This window comes from Gopherus flavomarginatus, chromosome 4, assembly GCF_025201925.1.
Source record: "Gopherus flavomarginatus isolate rGopFla2 chromosome 4, rGopFla2.mat.asm, whole genome shotgun sequence".
Taxonomy (NCBI): domain Eukaryota; kingdom Metazoa; phylum Chordata; order Testudines; family Testudinidae; genus Gopherus; species Gopherus flavomarginatus.
In genome coordinates this window covers 197502442-197527372 of record NC_066620.1, presented here as the reverse complement: position 1 = coordinate 197527372, position 24931 = coordinate 197502442, and the positions used below count along the sequence as shown (strand labels likewise).

At 39.8% G+C, this 24931-nt stretch overlaps 1 protein-coding gene across 1 annotated transcript in view; it reads left to right on the top strand.

The window, feature by feature from the left end:
• Positions 1 to 12180: 12180 nt before the first annotated feature.
• APOB (apolipoprotein B) overlaps positions 12181 to 24931 on the top strand; it is a 67617-nt gene continuing 54866 nt past the window's right edge. The window contains exon 1 of the mRNA XM_050951650.1: positions 12181 to 12253. Coding sequence (XP_050807607.1) covers positions 12181 to 12253 — 73 coding nt within the window. The remainder of the gene's footprint in view (positions 12254 to 24931) is intronic.

The window sequence follows — 24931 nt, the reverse complement described above, 5'->3', positions numbered from 1 at the left end:
GAGAGTAGACTGTTCTCTAGAAAGAACAAAAGCAATACGAAGTCCAAAACAATGAAAATTATAAATTTTGCCCTGATCCTTAACGGAATGTAGTAATGAATGACTATGTAAAGATTACAGAAAGAGGGTGGGAGTCAGAACAGCTGGGCTCTAGTTCTGGCTGTACCACTGGCTCACTGTGTCACCTTTGGGAAGACACTTAGGTCAAAATTTTCAAAATTGGCCTCTGATTTTGGGTGCATTAATTTTTAGATGCCCATCTTGAGACACTGTGGCCCTGATTTTCAAAGGTGCTGAACATCAGTACCTTCCATTGAATGCAAATCACATTTTGATTGTTCCACACTTCTGAAAATCAGGCCCAGGATATCTCAGTTTAGGCTTCCAAATCCTGAAGCACCCAAAAAGAGGGTCACTTTTGTTGGCCTTGTCTGTGCACTCAACTTACTCCTGTCAAATGGCAATGTATTCTTTAAAGAGGTGTTATGAAGCTTAATTAATGTTTTAAAAGGATTTGCAAAAGTTAAAATTATTGTAATAAATACAGTAACAATAAATTTCGCTGAATTTTCTAGGTCATGAAACATTCTTGTGACTGTCCAGAAGTCTATGATATCATTTGCAGCTGTGGGTGGGACTGTGTTAGTAGTAATTATAACAGGTTGGACCCCGCTTTTGGAATGTCTCAGGTATTTACTGGGATTTCACTGAGCCCCTCCTCCTCTACCAGCCTGGATTCCCACCCCCTGTTTTGCTGAATTAGGCTCTCCGGCCTCTTGCAGCACACACACATAGAGGCAGGGCCACACCCAGCTGCAGACACAGACTGAAGTCAGCTCTGCGCGAGAAGATTCACCCAGCACTTATGTAAACACTCCTTTTGGGGAATAAACCCAGAATAATACTGTCTTGCACTGTACAGAAAAATCTGCACAGCACAAGCTGATAAAAATTCACCATCTTCCTCAATGTGAAGAGAAATGTGCACGGCTTCTTGCCCCACCTTCCCCCCCCAGATATGAATTCCATAAACTAGGTAATGTTATAAACAAAATAAATGTATTAACTATAAAAGGCAGATTTTAAATGATTATATGAGATAGCAAACAGAACAAAGCAGATTACTGAGCAAATAAAACACAGTCAAACTAAGCTTGATTTACTAAAGAAACAGGTTACAAAATATAATTTATCACCCTAAATGTTGACTTATGGAGGATGCAGAGTTTCAGTTATTTCTTCTTACAGACTGGACCACTGTCTCAGTCTGGACTCACCCCTGCCTTTCCTTTCAGGTTAGTTCTTTTGTCCCTTCAGGTTTTTCCCCGCAGTCCTTCTTCTTGGATAGGCAATGGAGGAGAGTCCAGATCAACCCACTCCCCAACCCTTAAAAAGGATTTCCCTAAGGCAGGAATCCTTTGTTCGATTCCCATCCCCCTACAGAGGAAAAGTGCCAGCAGTGTCCAAGGTGGTATTTGTATCAGGTAACAGGATCACCTGACCTGGTAGTGTCAGAGCTATGTCCCAGGAAGCCTCTCAGGAAGGAGAGAGATTAGTATTTTCACAGTCTTATTGTATCTTCTGAATGGCCCATCAAGGCTGTGATGGCTGGTTTTCTGGTGGGTCTCTCTCAAATACACACACAGTTGTAATTGTTACATAGTTGATATTCCTAGCTTTAGATACAGAAATGACATGCATACAAATTGGATAATCACATTCAGTAAATCATAACCTTTCCAATGATATCTTACAGGAGCCATCTTGCATAAAGTGTATCTTAGTTATGCCACATGCCTATCATAACCACGTTTCTATGAATATGGAGTGTAATGACACAGTAAGATGCCTGGCATGGCTTCCCTAAGAGGTTCATTGTTCAGTATAGAATCTTTTTATCTATAGTTTTATCAATTGCAAAATGCTGATAGATTTAAGTACATAACTTATCAAAATGTGGTTATTTGTTTTTATGCCTTCATTATCTAACACTGTTATGGAAAATTTCTTCACTTTGATTTTACTTCTTTTTATCCCATGCCCTTTGCTCCCCAACCTCTCCCCGAGCTCTGCTGAGGTCAACTGGGACACAACTCAGAATTGGGATCTTTGGCTTTACCTAAGAAAATATTCATAATAATAATAATATATGACAACTGTAATTACTTGTATTCCACTGATAAAAAAATCTGAATCCCATCTCTGAATGCATTAATCACTGAAAAAAACCCTTAGAACTGAAACAGAAATAACTGAAGGAAGACATTGGCTTAAATGTCCCTAGTTGCTGAGAATGTCCTTTGTACTGATAGTACAAATTCAAGATAGGATATTAAAGATGGGCAAAGCCCATACTTATTGATACCACTCTATGCTATCTCCTGTGTGTAGTACAAGAAAAACCTGTTAATTACTGTACTTCATTCCATGGCAGACTCTGATACTTACTAAGCATTAGACAAGGTAAACAGTTGAAAGGTAATGCACAGTAGAAAGAACTAAACTGCTCAGTAAAAAGATCTAGGCGTTATTTAGGACATCTCATTGTAGATGCTTGCCCAGTGTGTAGTAGTGGTTTAAAAGACGAGTTAAGATCTTAGCTTGCATTAGACAGAGTTTAAAGAATAATTTTATAGAATGTATTACTGCCCCTTAACTAAGCAACAGATGAAATGCAAGGCTTTACAGATCTGCTTTCCATTTGGAAAAGAAATCAGTGACAGAGTCAGATATTTTCTTAGTGTAAGTTGTTTATTTTCAAAATGTACCCCAGTCTTGTTTCCCTAGACAGCAGGAGGAACCAATGGCACACGGATTGTACCCTTTTTTTCAGGTAAGGAACCATAACTTTCTCCCACAAAGCAGCTATTCTGAGCCTATGCCTCTCTCCAAGGGCTCGTACAGAATCTCAGCCAAACACTGACTGCTCCTTCCAAGGGCCCACACCAAACTTGGTGTGCTGTCTGCATTACACAAAGTTTTGTTCCGCCGCCTCAGTCTCTGAGTTTGAAACCTAGGCATCCCTGTCAGTGCCACATTCTCCTTTTGGAACACATGGTCTTCATATGCCAGCCTCCTCCTTTATATCCAGCTGTTCTGCACTACCAAAGGGCCTGAGCTGCTCGTACTGTTGGCCACAATGGGTGTGCTAAAGCTCCCTCCCTCCCCTTTAAAAAAGTCTATGATGACCTTTGCATCCAAGCTTCTTAATAAAATACCACCTTCATTCCACTATTACAATATCATTAAAAAAGGAACATATTCGAATGTCATACTAGTCAATGCTACCTTCCACCTTGAATATTTTATTCACTTTGAATCTCATTTCAGACAAGACATAGAAGGGAAGAGAAAATTTCAATAAGTGAAAACAAAACTGAGCAGAGACATGGGAAGGTAGATCCTCCATACGGGGAGATTTTAAAAGATTGGGACTATTTTATTTACAGAGGAGATATAACGAGAGTAATAGAAAGTAAAATAATGGACAGTATAGAGAGGGGAACAAGCAGTGAAGTTAAACCGTCAATAGGTATGTAATAATAAAAGTAGCTTCTTTTTCTCAAGTAGTTGAGATAAAGGGTATTTGAGGCTTGTGCTTTGGCACCAGCAGTACTAGGCTCAGTCCAGCAGCTGAGGTTACTTCAAGGTAGTGGCCTGCTGGTGTTGAATTTCTGTTCACCTCAGATACTGGGGATAAACTTTCCCTAATAAGGAGTGTATCAAAGATTCTCCGTCATGAAAAAAATGCAACAGACTGTAGAATAGTTTTCAACTGCTATGGTGAGTACAAAACCCAATTGCCTGTGTCCTTAAAACTGACAAAGGCCTGAAAAATACAAATAAGGGGACAATCCTTAGTTACAGGGGATGAATCAGTGGTTCTCTAACAAGGCCAAGATTTTTTTAAAATAGGTACCTAAAGTTAGGCTCCCAAGTCCCTCTTTAGAGATCAAAATAAGTGACCTGATTTTCTAAAGTGCTGACCCAGAACTTGTTGACTTTTGCTGTCACTTGCTATTGTTCAATGTCTCTGCTAAACTCCCTTATATCTCTAGTGATGTCGGTGTCACAAGATAATGGTACAGATTATAGAGGAAATGCCAGGTAATGTTTTAGTAAGTTTGTAGCCAGAGCAGGAATGTGAGAGAAAAGTCTGGCTACCTCAGTGATGGCCTCACTATTGAGAAACTGCTCAGCAGTCTGCATGGGAGAAAAGTCATAGAAGGGTCCAATGGATGTGGCTTTCATCCTGCTTCTAGGGATCACTGGGTTGGGTGATCCATATGTGGCTTCATACAGTGGCTGAAATTCACCTCTGCGCAGGAACCATTCAGCCTTCACTTGAGACCATAATATGGGGCTTCCAGGAAAGGAGTCTGAACTCTAGGCCTTCTATACTGGGGTGAATGGGTTCATTCATCTTAAGTGATATAGCAAACAAGCAGAATTGCTAGCAAGAGATCTCTATGGAGCATATACAGAGGCCAGCAGTACATGCAGAAAGGCCTGATTGTGTCTGGTTGCAGCCTTGCCATCAATTTGCAATCCTGAGCTCCAAATGTCACACCAAATTTGGTTGCTCCTGATTCTCTTTGTCTAGTCCACTCCTCATGCTACAAATATTAGTGATATATTGGCATTCCTTTGTATCATAAAGTGTATGTTTTCCTGTTTGGAGTGAGATGATGCCAATTTCCTCGAACATGCCAGAAGTAGGCTTTACAGATTTTAAAAGAGGGGTTCTCAATTTATATCCAAAGAAGGAACATGCCCAGTTATTACAGCTGACATCAATGTTTGTTAGCTGCGGTATCATAATTATCTTAATCAGACAATTATTGCAGGACTCAAAGTACATTTATTTTTATATAATGGAAAACACCCTTGGATTAGTAACCCAAGTGAAAATAAAGTATGATGGTTACATTCTGCAACAATTGCTCAGGTAAAGCTTCCACTGAAGTCAGTGGGAGTTCTATTTGTGTAAGATCTTACATGCACTGGTAGCCTCATATATCAAATTAGATTTCGAGCAGAGACTGTGGAGTAGATTTTCAAAGGCATAAATGGCATTTAGAAACCTAACTCTTGTTTGTGTCTTTGAAAGCCTACTCCTATATCTTCTTGTGTGTTTGTCCATTGCCTGGAACAATGGTGCATCTACTACTGATAAATGGGTGCAGGGCGGATCTAAATATTTATGTATCTTATTAGTTGAACAATCTGTTATTCTGCATTATTTAGCTGTTTAGCCTTTGAAATTAGATACAATTCTAATTTGAGATACAGCATTCCTCAGATCTTTTGGGGTAATATTATAAAAACAACCACAACTTTTCTGAGAAACTATTATATGATGTTGCAATAAGGGGTTTCACCTTTCAGGTTAATGTTTGACATTAGGTATAAATGTAAACTAGAAACTAGTCAAACAGAAAGATCCTTGTGTAAAGAATCCATGGATCTATCGTACAGCTGAAAACAAAGGAATAATCACCCTACGTTTTCAGCAATCTCCTAATTAATTCACTGCATAGTAGTACCATTTTGCCAAAAACTGCAACGCTAATATGAAGAAAACATTAAGCCTATTTCTTACCCTATTCCAAAATAATTCCTTACCAAAGAGTTTATTCATCAGAAAAAGTCAACAGCTACTTTCAGATCTTAAGTCTTAAACAATTAGAGTTCAATATTCATCTTAATACTAACTCCTGAAAAATACACACATCAAAATGAATAACTGAAATGTTAACTACTGCATCTGTAAGCTGACCTCCCATTCCAAGCTTAATTTTCTATCCCATTGGAAAAGTATCGAGTTCTCCTTCTATAACTATCAAATGTTTCCTTCTCGCATGTCAAGAACCTGTCTCTGTTCTCACTCTCAGATAAATCATATGTAATTCCACTTAAGTCACTAAAAAATAAGTATATGAGAAGTAGAGAAGTGCTGGTTTTTTTTCCCCAATAGAAATAAACTCAAACGCTCTTAGAACCATGTCTTATGAATTCAAAGAAAAAAATTAGAATTACATGAACATGAAAATTACCATGCAGGAACAGAGTTCCTCTAACCAGTATTCTGTCTCTAACAGTGGGCAATGCCAGACGCTTCAGAGAAGGATGCAAGAAGCCCTTAAGAAGGGCATTATAGAAAAACCTTCCTCATCTCCATTTGTCTCCTAGTCATGAAAATATAGATTTTTCCAAACATTGGATATCCTCATTATCCTAGTAAACGTCCAGTCCCTTTTTTTTTTTTTAAGTTCTGTTATTCTCTTGGCCTCAATAATATCTTGTGGCAACTAGTTCAAGAGGCCAGCTGGGCATCATGTTTCATTTTTTCAGTTTCAAATTCACTGCCAACTTTCAGTTTCATTGAATGGTCTCTCATTTTCATAATGTGAGAAAAGGTGAATAGAAGTGCCTGATGTTTTCTCTATATTATTAATTGTTGTGTGTGCCTTTATCCTGCACCCTCCTCTTTGATTTCTTTCTAACACAAATAGACTTAATCTTGTTCGTCTCTCTTGACTGGATGTTTTTCCATGCCTCTGACTATTTTTATTGCTTGTCTCTCAACCCCCTTTATTTCTGCAATGTTTGTTTTGAGACAGGATAACAGGAACTGAATGTGGTATCCCAGATGGTGACATCCAAAGAGGATAGAACTATGCTGTTCTCAGTGGTGGCAGATGACAAAACAAGGAGCAATGGTCTCAAGTTGCAGTGGGGAGGTCTAGATTGGATATTAGGAAACAATACTTCATTAGGAGGGTGGTGAAGCACTGGAATGGGTTACCTAGGGAGGTGGTGGAATCTCCATCCTTAGAGGTTTTTAAGGCCTGGCTTGACAAAGCCTTGGCTTGGATGATTTAGTTGGTGTTGGTCCTGTTTTGAGCAGGGGATTGGACTAGGTGACCTCCTAAGGTCTCTTCCAACTCTAATATTCTATGATTCTATATAATTGTTTTTTTATTAATATAATGCCATTATAGTATCATCTGTGTTATCTTCCATCACACTGCACACTAAACAGAGGTCTTCACTGAACTGTTCAGACACAGTTATAAGCATGTATGTTTACTGAGTTTTTATAGTTAATTTAGAACCCAGTAAAATGTATGAGAAATTCAGATTATTCCTTCCAATTTGCATATCCTTGCTGTGTCACCAGTGAATTTAATCTGCTACTGTGCTGTCCATACACTTTGCTGTATCAGGTCTCTGTGAAGTTCTTCACAGCTTTGTCTAGAGAGATTCAGAGCAGGCACTGGCAAAGGAGCGCTGTGCCAGATCTATTCCTTCTAGCATCCCCTTGCATAGGGAAGATCCTTCTGTGGCTAGTGTAAGTGGTTTTAAAGCAGCTCTGTGCTGGTAGAGCAGCACAAAGTTGTCCTAAAGCAGGGGAATACCTGGCCCTCCATATTTATTCTCTTTGATGCTCTGCTTAATCTGAAATAAAGGAAGTGGCCCAGTGCAGGTTGGACCTAGGATTGAGGAAGTGCAAAGGTGGTTTAAAGTTGCTTTTGCACTTTCCCCATGCTCTGAGTTCCACTGAGTGCCCTTGGTCCAGAGTCAGGAATAGTACAAGGGGACCAAGGAAGTTATGAGGGCGAGTAATGGAAAGCAAACAGTTAGACCCACATTTAAAAACATAAAACACTTAACAATTTTCTGTGTGTAAAACTTTAAGCACATAAAAGTTTTTCACATGGATAAAAGCCTCCATTTCTACCTCATCCATGACCCCCACAGCCCTATCCAGCAATGAGTAAGCCATACTCACCTTGCCTGGGCTGTGTGCCATTTACCAACAGCAAGGATGGTCTTAGCCTAGGAGTCCCTGCATTCAGTCTAAAACCCTGAAGAAGCCGCTGTGCTGGTGTTATGCTCTCATCACACCAGATTGCAGGAGTGGGGTTGCAGTTGGGAGGAGAGCTCCATGGAGAGCAGAATTCTGAAGCACTCTGAAGGCAAGTACAATTATCTTGTACTTAATGCAGAATACGAAACCATTTACAGGAGGCAGGTGCTCTGGTGAGAGCAGCTGGAGTGGAAAACGCCCCAAGCAATGGAAGTCTGGATAGGATGGAACTGGTAAAATACAAATGAACAGGAGGAGGAGACTACAGTACTGTGGCACCTATGCAGGATTTAGCAAGATCTTAGATATTGGATGAGAAGGTAAGGGAGGAGTCAAAAGTGACACCAAACTTGTAAGCCTCGTTGACAAGGAGGTCTATAGCATTGTGCTATAGTAGAGAAAGGCAGTAGGGAGAAGAGGAGAGGGCATGAGTTGAAAGATGAAAAGCTTTGATAAATGTACCAGCAAAACGTGCAAAAGGAGACACTAGACAGACTGGGGAAGATGAGACAAAGGGTGGGTGGTGAAAGTTCTAGTGTGAAGAGGTAAATTTGGGAGAGATGGTAGCTGAGCCCAATGAACTGGATGAGAACAGACAGCGAGACAGTTTAGAAAGTGAACAGGGGCTAGCGATGGAGGAAAAAACAGAATTTAGAAACACAATTTTCTATTTGCTATGCAAATATGAGATTTTGCAAGTGAAAAAATGGATAACCTTGCAAATTTTATGGGCACAGTTAAAGAGCTAAGAAACTGGCTCCATAAATCTAAGACTTGTTGATATTGTTATCAAGAAAAAAGTATCAGGCTTGATCCTCACAAGCATAGCCCCATCAGTTCACTCCAGCAGAGAATCTGTCTCAGTGTTCATATTTCTCTAAAAATAACAGTGTTTTTCAACAAGGCAAGATAAGTTTTATGTTACACAATAATCCATTTATTCTTCAAATTTGGAATGACTGAATCAACATAATTCTGAAAGATTTGGCTCTTTCCTACTAAATAAATATGTTGGTGCTCTGTTTACCTTTAGTATACCTGTTTTCAAATAACTGAAAAAGGATGAGCTGATGGAAGGTTTGTTCTTGTTACTAATAACATTTGAACAACAGAATGTTCTCCCTCCTGACAGCCCTAGCTGTTATCAAAAGAAAACTCTAATTATGTTGCTTATGGCTTATCTTAATTTAAAAAGTTAGTTCAGATGAAGAAAGACCATTGTAACAAATCACTGTGCTGTAGACAGACTGATGTATAAAAATCATCCACACCCCATCATAATATGAACTAGAATGCTGCTTCTTCAGCTCAAAAACAATTGTATCTACCTCTTGAGTTAATGGAGTTCTGGCTTTTCTGGCAATAAGGTTAGGTCTCTATGATCTTTGTAGGTCAGACTCTAAGGATCAGATTTTCAAAAGACTTCCGAGCCTGATTTTCTAAGCATCCAAAATTTAAGCCAGATTTTCAAAATAGCTCAGCTCCATTGTGAAAAATCAGGGCATATAGACTCATAGACTCTAGGACTGGAAGGGACCTCGAGAGGTCATCGAGTCCAGTCCCCTGCCCTCATGGCAGAACCAAATACTGTCTAGACCAACCCTAATAGATATTTATCTAACCTACTCTTAAATATCTCCAGAGATGGAGATTCCACAACTTCCCTAGGCAATCTATTCCAGTGTTTAACTACCCTGACAGTTAGGAACTTTTTCCTAATGTCCAACCTAAATCTCCCTTGCTGCAGTTTAAGCCCATTGCTTCTTGTTCTATCATTGGAGGCTAAGGTGAACAAGTTTTCTCCCTCCTCCTGATGACACCCTTTTAGATACCTGAAAACTGCTATCATGTCCCCTCTCAGTCTTCTCTTTTCCAAACTAAACACACCCAATTCCTTCAGCCTTCCTTCATAGGTCATGTTCTCAAGACCTTTAATCATTCTTGTTGCTCTTCTCTGGACCCTCTCCAATTTCTCCACATCTTTCTTGAAATGCGGTGCCCAGAACTGGACACAATACTCCAGTTGAGGCCTAACCAGCGCAGAGTAAAGCGGAAGAATGACTTCTCGTGTCTTGTTTACAACACACCTGTTAATGCATCCCAGAATCACGTTTGCTTTTTTTGCAACAGTATCACACTGTTGACTCATATTAAGCTTGTGGTCTACTATGACCCCTAGATGTCTTTCTGCCATACTCCTTCCTAGACAGTCTCTTCCCATTCTGTATGTGTGAAACTGATTGTTCCTTCCTAGATGGAGCACTTTGCATTTATCTTTATTGAACTTCATCCTGTTTACCTCAGACCATTTCTCCAATTTGTCCAGATCATTTTGAATTTTGACCCTGTCCTCCAAAGCAGTTGCAATCCCTCCCAGTTTGGTATCGTCCGCAAACTTAATAAGCGTACTTTCTATGCCAACATCTAAATCGTTGATGAAGATATTGAACAGAACCGGTCCCAAAACAGACCCCTGCGGAACCCCACTTGTTATACCTTTCCAGCAGGATTGGGAGCCATTAACAACTACTCTCTGAGTACGGTTATATATATTTTGATTTCTAAACTGGATCTGAGCTGTTTTGACAATCTAGCTCTACATGATGTCATCACACACACATGCAAAGTGGGTAAACGACAGCAAGTTTGTTTTCGCCATCATTCTATCTGACTATACAAAGGAGTGTGTCTTTGCAAGAATAGTGTGGATTTTCCAACATCAGCTAAAACAAACTAATATCAGAAATGGGTCTGAACCTAAACCTCAAATTTGGAAACACCTGGGCTTGTGGGGAAGTGTGTATCCAGAAATGGACGTGAGTTTGTGGTGGTGGACAAATAAAGACATGGCCATTCCAGATGCCATATGCTCACAGTACAACTCCAGAAGTGATTTCCAAGTGAGATACCAATCTTATTTTTCTGAATAAAGGGATCTCTCATGCTGAGTGAGATCCTGAAGGACAGTAGTCCACAAACCAATTGCATTATCGTTTCATCCATAAAATTTTTGTAGCTACCTGTGTTGATTTCAGATGCTGCTTTTTTCCAAATGTATTCAAATTACATAGAGAGTTGGTTCATTCTAATTAGATGACTGCTGCTTCCAGGGATGAAAGTAGGTAGGGGATGCTATGGCATACCAGTAAGAAATGGCTGCCAGTACCGGGCCGTACGCAGCGGCAGTGCTTTAACATCACTGTCCCTTTTGCCCCCCACCACGCCAAACTCCCTCTCCTCAGCCCACCCCCGTCAGCAGCCTGGCAGGTAGGGACCCTACTGGCAGGGCCACCAAAGGAGGGGCGGTGTGTGTGTGTAAAAGGGGTAGCTGACCCAGAGACCGGGGATTTAAAAGGGCCGAGCTCCCAGCCACCCCCACTGCTACCGCAGCAGTGGCTGGAGCCCCAGGGCCTTTTAAATTGCTGTTGGACCCTTGTTGGCATGGGCCAGGCAGTGTGGATGGGCTGGCTGGAGGAGCTGACCCCAGGCCCTCCCCTTCTGCCTGAGGCCACGCCCCTTCCAGTTGGGCCCCCGTACCGGTAAGTCTTCTATCTTACTTTCACCCCGGCTGCTTCTTTATCCAAATTAGTTTCAGTGGGCTAACTCAATTTGTCTAATGCAAGGGATCAAACTCATTCTGTGGAGAAGGACAAATCCAATTGTATTATGGTCCATGGCCTCAGATAAATTTAGAACTACAGATTTCCTTTGACCCATAGCAGATGGCAGAGAAAAGCAACTGTAAGGTAATAGAGGGCCACAACATCCATTACAACCCTCTGGCAGGCCAGGGGCTGTAACATGGGGGAGGGAGGTCAAATCCTGACCATAGATGGTATGATATGGGGAAGGTCCCAGGAGGTGGGAGGCCCCGGGGGGGGGGGGAGCGGTTGGAGAAGGAACCTGCCCTGCCCTCACTCTGGAGGTGGTTCCCATCCTCCAGGGCTGGGCCCAGATTCCTACTCCATCCTGTTGGCTCTTGCCACAGCATCACATGACACACACACACACACCCCAGGCGGGCTCTCCCGCATCCCCTTCTAGGCCTTAGAACTACCAGGCTGCTTGCCCCCATGCTAGGCTGTGGTGAGTAATAAAATGATCTGAATGGTCAGATGTGGCCTTCAGGCTGCCAGTTGCTCATCCCTGTAGTATGGGATTTGGAAAGACTACAGAAAAGATTTTACTAATTACTTTAGAGGGTGACCAGAGCCAGGGCATATATTTTGCCCATTGAGACAGAAAAGAATGGTTGGATTTTTGGAATATGATAAAGAAAGACACAACAAGACTTGGTAATAGCCTAGATGAAGGAAGCAAAGGAAGACGAGGGAGGAATCAAAGATGAACCCCAGGTTTATGAAGCTGAGGAACTATCCAGTATGAGCCATGATTTTGTAAGGGATTGCTCACTGCAACAAAAATAAATTTACTTATAGGATTTCAGGCTGGGAACTTGCCATTTTGTTTAGCTGCACCACAATAGAGTGAGGGATAGGGAATTACTACTAACTATGAAGCATATAAGGGATAGGTGGGCATGGCTCCATCCCATAATAATCTGAATAACCCAGTTATCCCTAGCAAGACCACTTTACTACACTTGATGTATAGACTTCACTAACAAAACACAAATAACTGATAATCCACACAGACTGAAAAGTGGCACTATTGGTTTTTCCTCTCTGAAGTCCAAAATGTGATTTTTCAACCTTAAAAATAACAAACAACAAAGAACTTCTGAGTCTTTGGCATCTTGCTACTCATGTAATCACATATTTTATTTCCAGGAGGCTGTGCATAAGAAATATATGCAACAACACTCTACCTTAGATTGATTATTCACTATTTACTATGTAGCCCCAAACAGCCTCTCATAAGACAGTATTGATAGTTGCATAGATGCATGATTTTTTTATTCTTTTATAGCATATAGTATCTTGTAAAGTCAAAAGCAGAATATGCAAATTATATTGGTGGTTCACAATATAACCATTGAGGTTTTTGGCAATTAATTACCAGAGTTATTTTAATGATGAAATACAGTTCCATAATGAGATGCTGGGTGCAATGAAATTCTTCACTTTCCATGAAGTACCCTATAAAACTCTGATACAATTCAATTTTTACACATTTGGGTTTATGAATAATTCCCCCTCATCCTCAAGTACTTTGCTGCAGCTTCATGCCCTAATATCTCTGGGCTACCTTTAAATCCCTACAGCCCTAACTCTCACATTTACTCCCTGGGAGTCCCTCCCACTGACTCAGCCCCTCTGGGCTACCTTTCCATCTTCTATATTCTGGGATTGAGCCCTGACTCTCAGGCTACTTCCTTGAAGTACTTACAGACTCTGCTTCAGAGATCCATAAAACACTCCCCCTACCCCCTTGCTTCCTCCACAGTGTTTCCCCCACACTGAGCTCTCTCAGCCCTTTTATAGGGCCCATTAGGCATCAGCTGCCCCCCGACTCAGGCTGGGAAGCAGCTAATAAATTATAGTGCATCTGGGGCTGATGGGACAGGGCTGATTAGCTCCAGGCCTCCTAGCCCTTAAAGGGACAGGCCATCTTTTTATTGTGTTACTTTGGCAGTCAAAAAAGGTCAGCCCCAGCCCGCACGAGGTTAGAGTCTAATTCAAAACAAGACACAACAAAAGTGTTTAGCAAGCAATAGGCACTTGATCTAACACTCAGTGAAGTCAATTGGTAGAGTAGTAAATAATGCTAAGGATAGGTCAGTTATACAAAATAATCTGAATTACATGTTAATAATAATAATATAATAATGATAATCAATCATAAAAATTATTAGCACTTTTCCTCAGTAGGATCTCAAAGCACTTTACCAAGAAGGTCAGTACCAATAACTCCATTTTACAGATGGGGAAACTGAGGCACAGAGTAGTGAAATTACTTGCCCAAGGTCACCCAGCAAGCTAGTGACCGAGCCAGCAATAAAACCAGTTTCCTGAGTCCCGTGTCCTGTCCATTAGGCAGCACTGCCAGATAAGCTAAGTTCAGCTGAATAATAAGTATTTTAATACAGCCAAAAGCAAGGTCATACATCTAGGAGCAAAGAATGAAGTCCACACTTTCAGGATAGGAGATAGCATTCGGAAAAGCACTGACCCTAAAAAAGGATTTGGGGGGTATGGTGGATAACCAGCTGAACATGAGCTCCCATTGCGAGGTTGTAGCTAAGGGGGTTAGCACTGCTGCTCAGATGTATAAGCAGGGGAATACTGAATCGGAGTAGGGAAGTGCTGTTACCTCTGTATATAGTGTCAGTGATACTGTTACAGGAATGTTGTGTCCGTCCACGCTTCAGAAAGGAGGTTGAAAAATTAGAAATGGTTCAGAAAAGAGGTACAAGAATTATTTGAGGTCTGGAAAACATGCCTTCTAGTGAGAGATTTCAGCAGCTCAATGTTTTTAGTTTATCAAATATAAGGTTAAGAGATTATTTGTTTCTGGTCTATAAGAACATACATAGGACAAAGATTTCTGATACCAGATGATTCCTTAGTAGAAAAAGACATAACTAGATCCAGAGGTTTAAAGGTGAATCTAGACAAAGTCAGACTAGACACAGAATGCAAATTTTTAACTGTGAGAGCAGTAAGCCATTGGAACAAATTATCAAGGGATGTGATGGCCTCTCCCTCACTTGAAATCTTTAAATCAAGCCAGTGTCTTTCTACAAGATGTTTTATAGCTAAACTACAAGAAGTGGGCTTGATGTGGGAATTACTGGGTGAGATTCTATGGCCTGCCTCTGCCTCAAGCAGGAGATCAGGCTAGATGAGCACAATGGTTTCTTCTGCCCTTAAAATCTGTGAATCAGTGAAAGTTCAACTGACTTTAAAAGTTGTTGGATCAGTATCCAACTGAGAGAAGGGAAGACAGTGGTAAAAAAACTAAATCAAGCAGCTCTATTTCACAACTTGATGGTTCAAAATCAACTGAACATTATTTTAAAAAATACCTGCAAAGAAAAATCTCTTTCTCAACATAGCCATCATTGGTTGGATAATCTTTTGTAGGCATCACAATAGAAAGGGGTCGTTAGGAAGGATTTGAAGGAAGAGAGTGTACTGGCCTTACAAATAAAGTCACTTCGACAGAGTGAATTCTTCAGTCGCTTTCTATTGTTTATCACTGAAACATTATTATTAATGCCATATGAAAAGACATCTCCTGCAGTAAACTATTATCAAGGAATCGCTAATAAAGTTGTGGCACATTTTAGATGAGCTACCAGAATGAAAATGTATGTTATTGGTGCCTCTCCCTTTATTCACATGCATACTACATGCTACAAAATGCTGCAGTTTCCTGATGTGGAGTGTTATGCTGTATATAAAGGCTGGATATAATTAATATAATTTAATGATTTATTACATTCTAATGACTTGACAGTAAAAACACTGCTTGGCTGTATGCAGCCTGTTTTAGACAGGTAATCTATGACGTCCCTAGGCTTTTTCAAGAACTTTTGATTGACACTAATTTCTAGGATGCTTGTCCTTCTTTAAATATTTTTTAAAAGTCATATGATTTGTAATTCTGGTTAAATAAACTGGATTACTGAATCAGCAAAATACTTAAGCACATGAGTAACTTTAAGCCCAGGAGCAAGTCCCATGATTCAGTAAAACTATTCACAAGCCTAAAGTCAACAACCTTGTTGAATCAGGGCCTAAGTCCTCAGTTTAGCTAGGGACCTCTCTAGGAGTGAAAGGACAGTTCACTTCCCATGGCCCTTTGATCCTTGGCCTCTGGTGGGAATGCAAAGTAGTGCTAGTTACAGTAATTTTTTTTATGCTGTCAATTTCTGTCCTCTAGGAACTGAATTGAGACTAATACTCACTAAGGTTGCTTGTAAAAAGGCAACCTATAAGTGAAAGATTATTGATATCATTACTACTAACCTTAACTCCCTGGTGTCAAGTATCAGGGGATAGATGTGTTAGTTTGTATTCACAAAACCAACAAGGGGTCCAATGGCACCTTAAAGACTAACAGATTTATTTGGGCATAAGCTTTCATGGGTGAAAAACCACTTCTTCATATGCATGGAGTGAAAATGACAGATGCAGGCATTATATAACTACCTGCTCCCTGATTCCTCAAAGAGTCAAGCATAGTAGGTAGCACTTCATCATCCAGTAATGACAAAAGCTACAGGAATTTATGATCTGTTCTATATTTTGTTTAAAGTTCAGTCTCCACCTAGCATTGAAATCTGCTGTCTATCTCTTAATGTTTCTTTCATTATGACTATCATTTCTGGTAATGCCACGTAGAAGATAATAGTTTTCTTCTTCTCTTCCATATATTTCATCAATAACTTATCAAAAAAAAGTCTCTCTGCCTCTTATCTAAGATAAAAAACAACAACAGCTGAACCAAGAGTGTAAAATATTTTAATGCAGATGTTCCCCAACTGTAGTCTTGATCTCTGGCTGGTTACATGGTGCTAGATCCTCCTTCTTGTTTCTAATGGTTACATTACATTAAAAGGTATCTAAAACCTGCAATCCTTTCCTGATATTACTGTTCCCTGTAAGCTATATGCCCCAGGAACGTTATATGAGCATGATGGCAAGGGAGGATAGGCCAGTCATTAGGACACTGGTCTAGGTCTTAGGAGACAGGGATTCAATGTAGTGTTGTAGCATTTTGTAGCATATATTGTTGTGAGGTTACAGTGGGATCCTGGCCCATGACTAGGACTCCTAGGTGCTCTGGTAATTCTACTACCACTGTTAATAATAATGCAAGTGTGTCACATACATGCTGGTTTGAGGCGGGATATTGAGGGCAAATTTGGCCCTCATTTATACTGATCCAACCCATTGTCTAAACAATCTGCTCTGATTTACAACTGGAATCCTCAGTGAAGAAAATGAGGTTATACAGTAGAATTTATTAACAATCCTGTTAATGGTCGGCAATCCAGAGAGTTCTCACTCTTTCAGAGCTGTGCAGTGCTAAGTGGACTAAAAAGTAATAAAGATCTATATGCGTCATTAAAGGCAGACAGGACTGAATGCACAGAACACATATAGTTGTTTTTCCGGTACAGTCACATTTCGAAGTAAAAAGAGTGCAACAGGCCATTCTGTGTTTTGGGGCAGCAATGGTCACAATGGGCTCTTTGGAAAACAAAAATGCTTTTCTCCAATACTTGGATGGATCTGAGGGGTACTAGACAAGGTCAGCAATGGAAACAGAAGTATGTAAGAAATGATGTTCTTGTGGTGTTTTCAACCCAAATCATGGAAGGTCTGTTCTTAATAGGCAGCAGGTTTAAAACAAATGAAAGGAAGTTCTTCTTCATGCAGCGAACAGTCAACTTATGGAACTCCTTACCTGAGGAGGTTGTGAAGGCTAGGACTATAACAGCGTTTAAAAGAGAACTGGATACATTCATGGTGGTTAAGTCCATAAATGGCTATTAGCCAGGATGGGTAAGGAATGGTGTCCCTAGACTCTGTTTGTCAAGATGGAGATGGATGGCAGGAGAGAGATCACTTGATCATTGCCTGTTAGGTTCACTCCCTCTGGGGCACCTGGCATTGGCCACTGTCGGTAGACAGATACTGGGCTAGATGGACCTTTGGTCTGACCCGGTACGGCCGTTCTTATGTTCTTATGAGATTTCTGGTCTGACCAAAATGGCTTGCCAATCCAAGTGCCTTTAGATGAAATCCTTACCCCAGAGATGTCAAGGCAGGGCTGGGCTCCCTGACTGAAATATATCTGCCATGATGCACTACCTACCTTCCGGTTGAACTGACACTGTACATCATGTGAGTTATGTGAACACGATATATCATGAGAGCAGGGCCAGCTTTAAAACAATTCACCCAATTCCTGGGAATCAGGCCCCGCACCGAAGAGGCCCCCGCACCCGTGCCTAAGGGGGCCCTGCTCCTGGGGTCTTCGGTGGCATTTCAGCGGCGGGGGGTGCTCCCTGGGGCTCTTTGGCGGCATTTCAGCAGTGGGGAGGTCCTTTGGTGCTGCAGAAAACCCGAAGCGGACCCTTCGTCACCGAAGTGCTGCCGAAGCCCCGGACTGCCACCGAGTTTTTCAGTCAGGCCCCGCGGGTCATAAAACCGGCCCTGCATGGGATATTTAATCTAGCAACAGAGCCTACCCCACAGAGAAGAGTCAAGTCGTGAGATACCTGATTTACAATTCCCATGAGGCACCCTGGCAGTTTAGGGGAACCCAAATTACTGTTGACCCAAGCTAAAAATAAATGTTTTGATTTGGTTCAACAAAAGAAAAAGAAATATTTTGATTTGGGAATGTCAAAACTTTTCCTTGTGGTCAGAAATGTCAAAATCAAATATTCTCACATTACTGAATTGAATTTTGGGGAATTTTCCACTCTGAAAAAAAATTGCTTTTCATATTGATTTGGGAATTTTTTCCAAAATATTGGAATTCCCTAAGGGATGGAAATTCTGATTTTTGACCAGCTCTAATATGCACTTAAATGTTCATGAATACTGTACAGTTTTGAATTTCCTTTATTTAGTTCTCTGAATAATAATGATCATTTCTTATCCTTACCTCTCATTTCTTTGTTGTTGTTACCAACAAGGAGATGAACTCTAATAATCTGGGCTAACTGAAACCAGCAAGAATACTGAATTTTCTAATCCCGACATTTGATATGGCTTGTTGTGCCTGGATATTACCAGCCTGTCTGAAATGCATCTGCTTTTGAGCAAGGTATGAAGCAAATTTTGGCCCTATAAAGGGCATCTGTAATATTGATTGTTCTGCCTCTTCTGGCCACGTGACAGCATGTTCACATTAAGTAAAGAGAAGATGCCTAAATTATACCACAATCTAATTACTCTCATGTATAAGTACCATTCAAGCCTCTCAGCCTCCATACTAATTCAAAGTTCTGTAGTGCTAGCTTTTCCTAGCAGTAATTTACATGATTTACTTTATTTCTTGCTAAAAGGAGGAAATCCCATTTTTGTTGGAATATTATCTTCTGCTGTTAAAACTCAGTTAAAGAAAGAAAAATACAATTGAAGTGGCACAATCATTTACCACAGATAAATGTTCAGTCTTCTTCTGCATTCTGGGGCCTTCGCAGCCCAGGCTTAGCCTTCTGCAGAATTGCAAAGAGGATCCAGGACTCTCACCTTTGGACCTTTTGCAATTTGCTCTGCACTTTCTAAACCATTTGGCTCAGCTGCTTGCAACAGACTATATAAATGCAGGTCCAAGTGAGAGGCTCATTCTCTCCCTGAAACTTGGGTAGAGGAGGTGAAGGGAGAAAGGAGAAGAACTGAGGGGACAGCAGCAATAGGGTCCGGTGCTCACCATGGGCCCTCCGCAGCTCTGGCAGCTGCTGCTGCTGTTGCTGCTCAGCAGTGATGTTCTCACTCGTAAGTAGCAATTTATATGCCAGGGCTTTTTGCTGCTTTATGTGCAAATCTATTAAAATATCAGGGAGGGGAAAATCTATGGGACTATGAATCACAGAATCAGAGAAGCAAAGGATGGGAAATATGTAATCTATTCCCTTTTATGTGATGTGAGTGTGTCCTAATAGCAGGACCCATATTGAATCCATACAAGGAAAAGTTGGAAATTTCACCATTTCTCTGGTTTATTTTTAATTTGTTTTACAAGTGTAGTGGTATCATCATCCTTTATTTTTGCCTAGCTGCTTTTCTTTACTGTGGTCATTGCCCACCTGCAAGGAGATGTTGTATAGTATTCTGCAGATTTAGTGTGGGTGTTGCTAATACTTTTTACTCAAGTGTGATGGGATGTGAGTGATAAAACATGATGTGTCTGGTAGGAGGCACTGTATGTGGAATAGCTATTTGTATTAAAAGATGACAGTAGTAATTTTGATTCCGTTCAGAAAAGATACATCTGGTATAATTTGGAAAAAAAATGAATGTGGTGTGGTGGAGTTGTAAGATAACTCCCTCCTGGCCTAGGAGTGTCTGTTCAGACTGTTCAATGGTACCATAGTTTGTAAAATGTTTCTGGATCCTTCAGGAGGATAGAACTATGGGTCCAATCCTTCACTATTGAAATAAATGGGTGTTTAGCAGGATCTGGTCCTATATGCAGGTAATGATAATATTCACCACCAATGTGCCTTAATTGTCTTCACCAGAGTTACACTAAGGATGTATTTGGTCCTATACATTGTTACTAGTATTCTTATTAGATTACTTGAAACAAGTTACTTTTTTCCTAATACAAAACAATATGAATCTGATCAGTTAAGTCAAAGAAAAGACCGTGGGCTTTTAATCAGAGCTCATGAAAGAATAAAGGTTCGGTATTCAAACAACCTTAAGTGAATGCATAGCTTTATGTAATCCAAATATTGATTGAATTAAACACATTTTTCAACAAATATGTTTACCTCTGTCATCAATACAGGTGACTCTTACTTATCTACTTTTCACCAGTCCACAAATTTTATAATTCAGACACACAAACGGAGGTCTCCCCCTGCTTCTTAGTCAAGATTTAATAGCAGAGAGCTGTACAGAGGTCTCATATAGCAAGACTATCATTGTTTTTACAAAGAAATATTACCACAGTACAGTTATTAGTCTACTATTCAATATTTTAAAACTTAAAACTAACCTATAATTTTCAGTGTTGTATAGAAAGTATATTCTGTGATGCATTTGGTCTGTCTGTCATCTATCAACTGTACTACTTCCCCCATCACAATGCTTTTTTATTATCATGTTGTACATTTAGTGCCTGATCATACGCCATTAATATCAAGGAGCATTTTGCCACTGAGTTCAGTGATCTGAGGATCGGGCCCTTGCTTGCTAATTCACAAAAATCTGTCATTTGCAGGGTGTTTTTAATGCTCGACTTCACCATTTAAGTAGATGGGAATTTTGTCTTTTACCTCAGTGTTTGCAGAACGAAGCCCTTAGTTGATAGTACAAATTAGTGAGGCCTCACTGTGGCTGCATATCCATCTCTGGACTGTGATGCAGAATGTACATACATATTTCTATTTTATTTGTTTGATATTAATAATTTGTAAAAGTTTTATTTTATACTTTGCTTTTTTACAGAAGATGGGCCTGAAAGTGGAAATTCAGCTTGCTCAAGTAAGGGTTCCTCCTTTGTATTCCTTTTGCTCTGCTGTTGTTTTAACTGACTATACCTCCCAAAGTTGAGGGTTTGGGTTTTTTGTTTTCCACTACCATATATCCCTTCCTTTCAAACAGATGTTTACTCAGACAAAACTCCTGTTGACTTCAGAAACCAGAAGGTATCAGGGACGTAGCCCTATGAATTTTAAGACTTTTCATCAGGCTAAATAGCAGTGATTGCGGCTCTGAGTTTTAAAAAACTTTCCACAAATAAATATCACATTTATTTGCTTGGTTATTTTCAAGGTCCCTTATTCTGAAAGTCCCCTTTCTCTGACTTTGAAGATTTAACAAGGAAATCATATGCATTTCATTTCAATGTACACTGGTATTCTCACTCCTGATTTACTCCTTTCAGTTATTGCTACACCCAGGTATTTGGCTCAAATACAGAATATGTCAATAACTCTATCAGCTGGAATAATAATTTATTAAGCCAGCCTAGTCAAGAAACAGGAAATGCTGACTTTATGTACAACCTTTGTAATGAACCCTGGTTGGCCCTGACTGCTTGCTTGGATACAGAATGTTCCTCTGGAGGGTCAGTGTCCAATGAGTTGTTTTGATCTTTGTCCTTGATGAGCTTTTTCTTTTTCTTATTTGACACTATAGCACCATCTACAGGTGATCAGGATTAATTCATCCATCTGAACCAATTCAGAGATTTTTTTTTTCTGGGTTTTGCTGTCAATTTCTCAACTTTCTTTTTATTTACTATTTTCATCATTATTTATTCTTTTTATAACAGATAAGCTTCATGTTAAACACTGGAAATGAACAAGTAGTTAGAGGGAAATTATGTCTCCTAGAATTAGTACAATAGATATCAGTCTTGTGAGAACTGATGAAAGTATACAAACAGTTATAATATGGTAGAGTGTAAGGTAGCTGAAGTTTACATGGATAACCTTCAAACTGTTGTGCGACTGTAATTAATTTAATTGGCCGATCAGACTAGTTAAATCATTGAGGATGAAGAGAACTATACCATATTAAGTATTTATTGCTATCATATTCATATTTATTAATAAATAAATCAGTGGGGTCTGAAATAAAATACTTGACATCAAGGGGAAAATAGATAAGGCTTACGGACTCTGGAAATCCAAGAAACACCAATTTTTTCATGTTCTCTGTGTGTGTGTGTTTGTGTATATATACATATATATATATGCAGTAGAAAATACAGTAGGAATATATATATATATATATATATATATATATATATATATATATATATTCCTACTGTATTTTCTACTGCATGCATCCAGTGAAGTGGGTTTTAGCCCACGAAAGCTTATGCCCAAATAGATATGTTAGTCTCAAAGGTGCTACAGTATCCCTAGTTCTTTTCTTAAGGAAAAAAACAGGATACTTACAGCAAAATTCTACTCTCATTTACAACCCCAGTGATGTCAGAGTAAACTCTCGTCCAGATATTTAGTTGGTGTAAACTGGCACAGATCGACTTGAACAGATCTATGCTAATTTACACCATCTGAAGATTTAGCTCTCTGATTTGAAATTATTCAGTCCGCACTTCCATAGCTTAGTTTGTCTCATATATTCCTCTTCTAAGATGTATAGCTTCTGTTTAAGATCTCTCTCTTTTTCCCTCTAAAGCATAATTCTTGTACCAAAATATAAAGAAAGCAGACAAACTCATACCAGATTCTATTGAGACATTCCCTGCTGACATGATAAAATGTGCTACAAGAACGTGGCTGAGAATATAATACACTTCACTGAGCCAAACACAGTGCTGGAATTAAGAGTCAAAACTATTGATTTCACTGGAGTTGTGTGTGCTGACTCCAGGATGAAGTTGACTTTCCTTCCTCCCAAGGAGGATCAGGGTTAGTTTCCAATTCTGCCAGCAGACACAATGGCAGTTATCTGTCCACAGAATTTGGCCCACATTTCCAGGCCTGCCACTGGAAGATCTCATATCCCTGTGAGACAGCGAACGAAATTCTGCTTTCATTTACATCTATGTAACCTCTCTGAATTTTCATTTGATCTGCAAGCAGAATTCAGTGTGCTGTTTGTGGCAGGGACCAACTTTTTTGTTCTGTGTTATACAGCACTTAGCATAATGGGGTCCTGGTCCATGACTAGGGCTCCTAGGTGCTACCACAATACAGATAATTAACAATAATAATATTAAAGCTGAATCTCCTTTGCAGGTAGTAGGGACAGATGGGTGAAGAGGCCCAGCACAAGGCCTGTGTGCCACTTAAATCCTCTGAGCTCTTAGGAGAGGCTTCTAAACACATTTCCTCCTCCTCTCAAGGACTTAAATAGTGCACAGGCCTGATCTGGGTCCTGTACACGTCAAAAAAAAATTTTTTTTTTTAATCCACTAATATAGAAAGGAAGAACTCCAGGGAGTCCATGAACTCAGGTGTCAGTTTGACTCAGAAAAGTATCTCATGTTCCCAGAAACTTTTGGACAGGAGGATGGTTCTTTAGATTCTTGCACAATTACAATTAGGGGTTCTGGTTTTGGGGGTTCTTTTTTCCACTCCATTTCCACATTTATCTTTGTAAACGTCAATTGTGTGAAGTTCCTGGACAAATTGGCTCTTATAGTTTTCTTTGAATTGTGACTGAACAAATTTGAGTTGAACTCTGTTGTTATCAAGGAAGCAAACACCGCTTTTAAAGAAACCCAATACAGGCTTTTAAAAAACAATCTAATTAATTGTCTGCATAGAATCATAAAAAGGTGGGGCTGGGAGGGATATTGAGAGGCCATTAAGTCCAGTCCCCTGTGCTGAGGCAGGACCAAGTAAACCTAGATCATCCCTGACAGGTATTTCTCCAATATGTTCTTAAAAGCTTCCAGTCATGGGGATTGCACAACCTCCCTTGGAAAGCTACTCTAAAACTTAACTACAGATATAGTTAGAAAGATTTTCCTAATATCTAGCTTAAATCTTCTTTGCTACAGATTAAGCCCCTTTTTTTCTTTTCCTATCTTCAGTGGACATGGAAAACAATTGATCACAGTCCTCTTTACAACAGCTGTTAGCATATTTAAAGATTGTTATCAGTACCCCCCTCAGTTTTCTTTTCTCAAGACTAAACATGCCCAGTTTTCTTAACCTTTTCTCACAGGTCAGGTTTTTAAAACCTTTCTTATTTTTATTGCTCTCCCCTGGACTCTCTCCAGTTTGTCCACATCATTCTTAAAGTATGGTGCCTAGAACTGGATACAGTACTCCAGCTGAGGCCTAACCAGTGCTGAGTAGAGCAGGACAGTTACTTCCCGTGACTTACATACAACACCCTGGAGCGATGTAGGGATTTTTGAAGCTGCATGACATAGTTGATTCATTCAATTTGTGATCTACAGTAACCCCCTGATCATTTCCAATAGTATTACTGGCTAGCCTGTTATTCCCCATTTTCTACCTGTGCATTGTGTAGTACTTTGCACTTGTCTTTATTGAATTTCCTCTTACTGACTTCAGACCAATTCTCTAATTCATCAAGGTCATTTTGAATTCTAATCCTGTTTTTCAAAATGCTTGCCACCACTCCAGTCTTGGTGTTATCTGCACATTTTATAAGCATACTCTCCACTCCATCATCCAAGTCATTAACGAACGTATTTAAGTTTGGAAGAATTTAGATTTAGATTTTTTTCAATTTGACCATACACACAGAAACCAATGAAAAAAATATTCCCATCCATACTATTCTAAATTTACCAGTAGGCAAAGTAAGAAAAGAGCTGCTTGAGAATTTATTAGAATATGATTTAAGGATATTTACTTTGTATATTCTGACGTGATGTTGATGATTTGTGTTTTAATGGCTATAAAGCTTTAACTTTTTAAATCTCAATATCTAAGGTCATTAAATAATT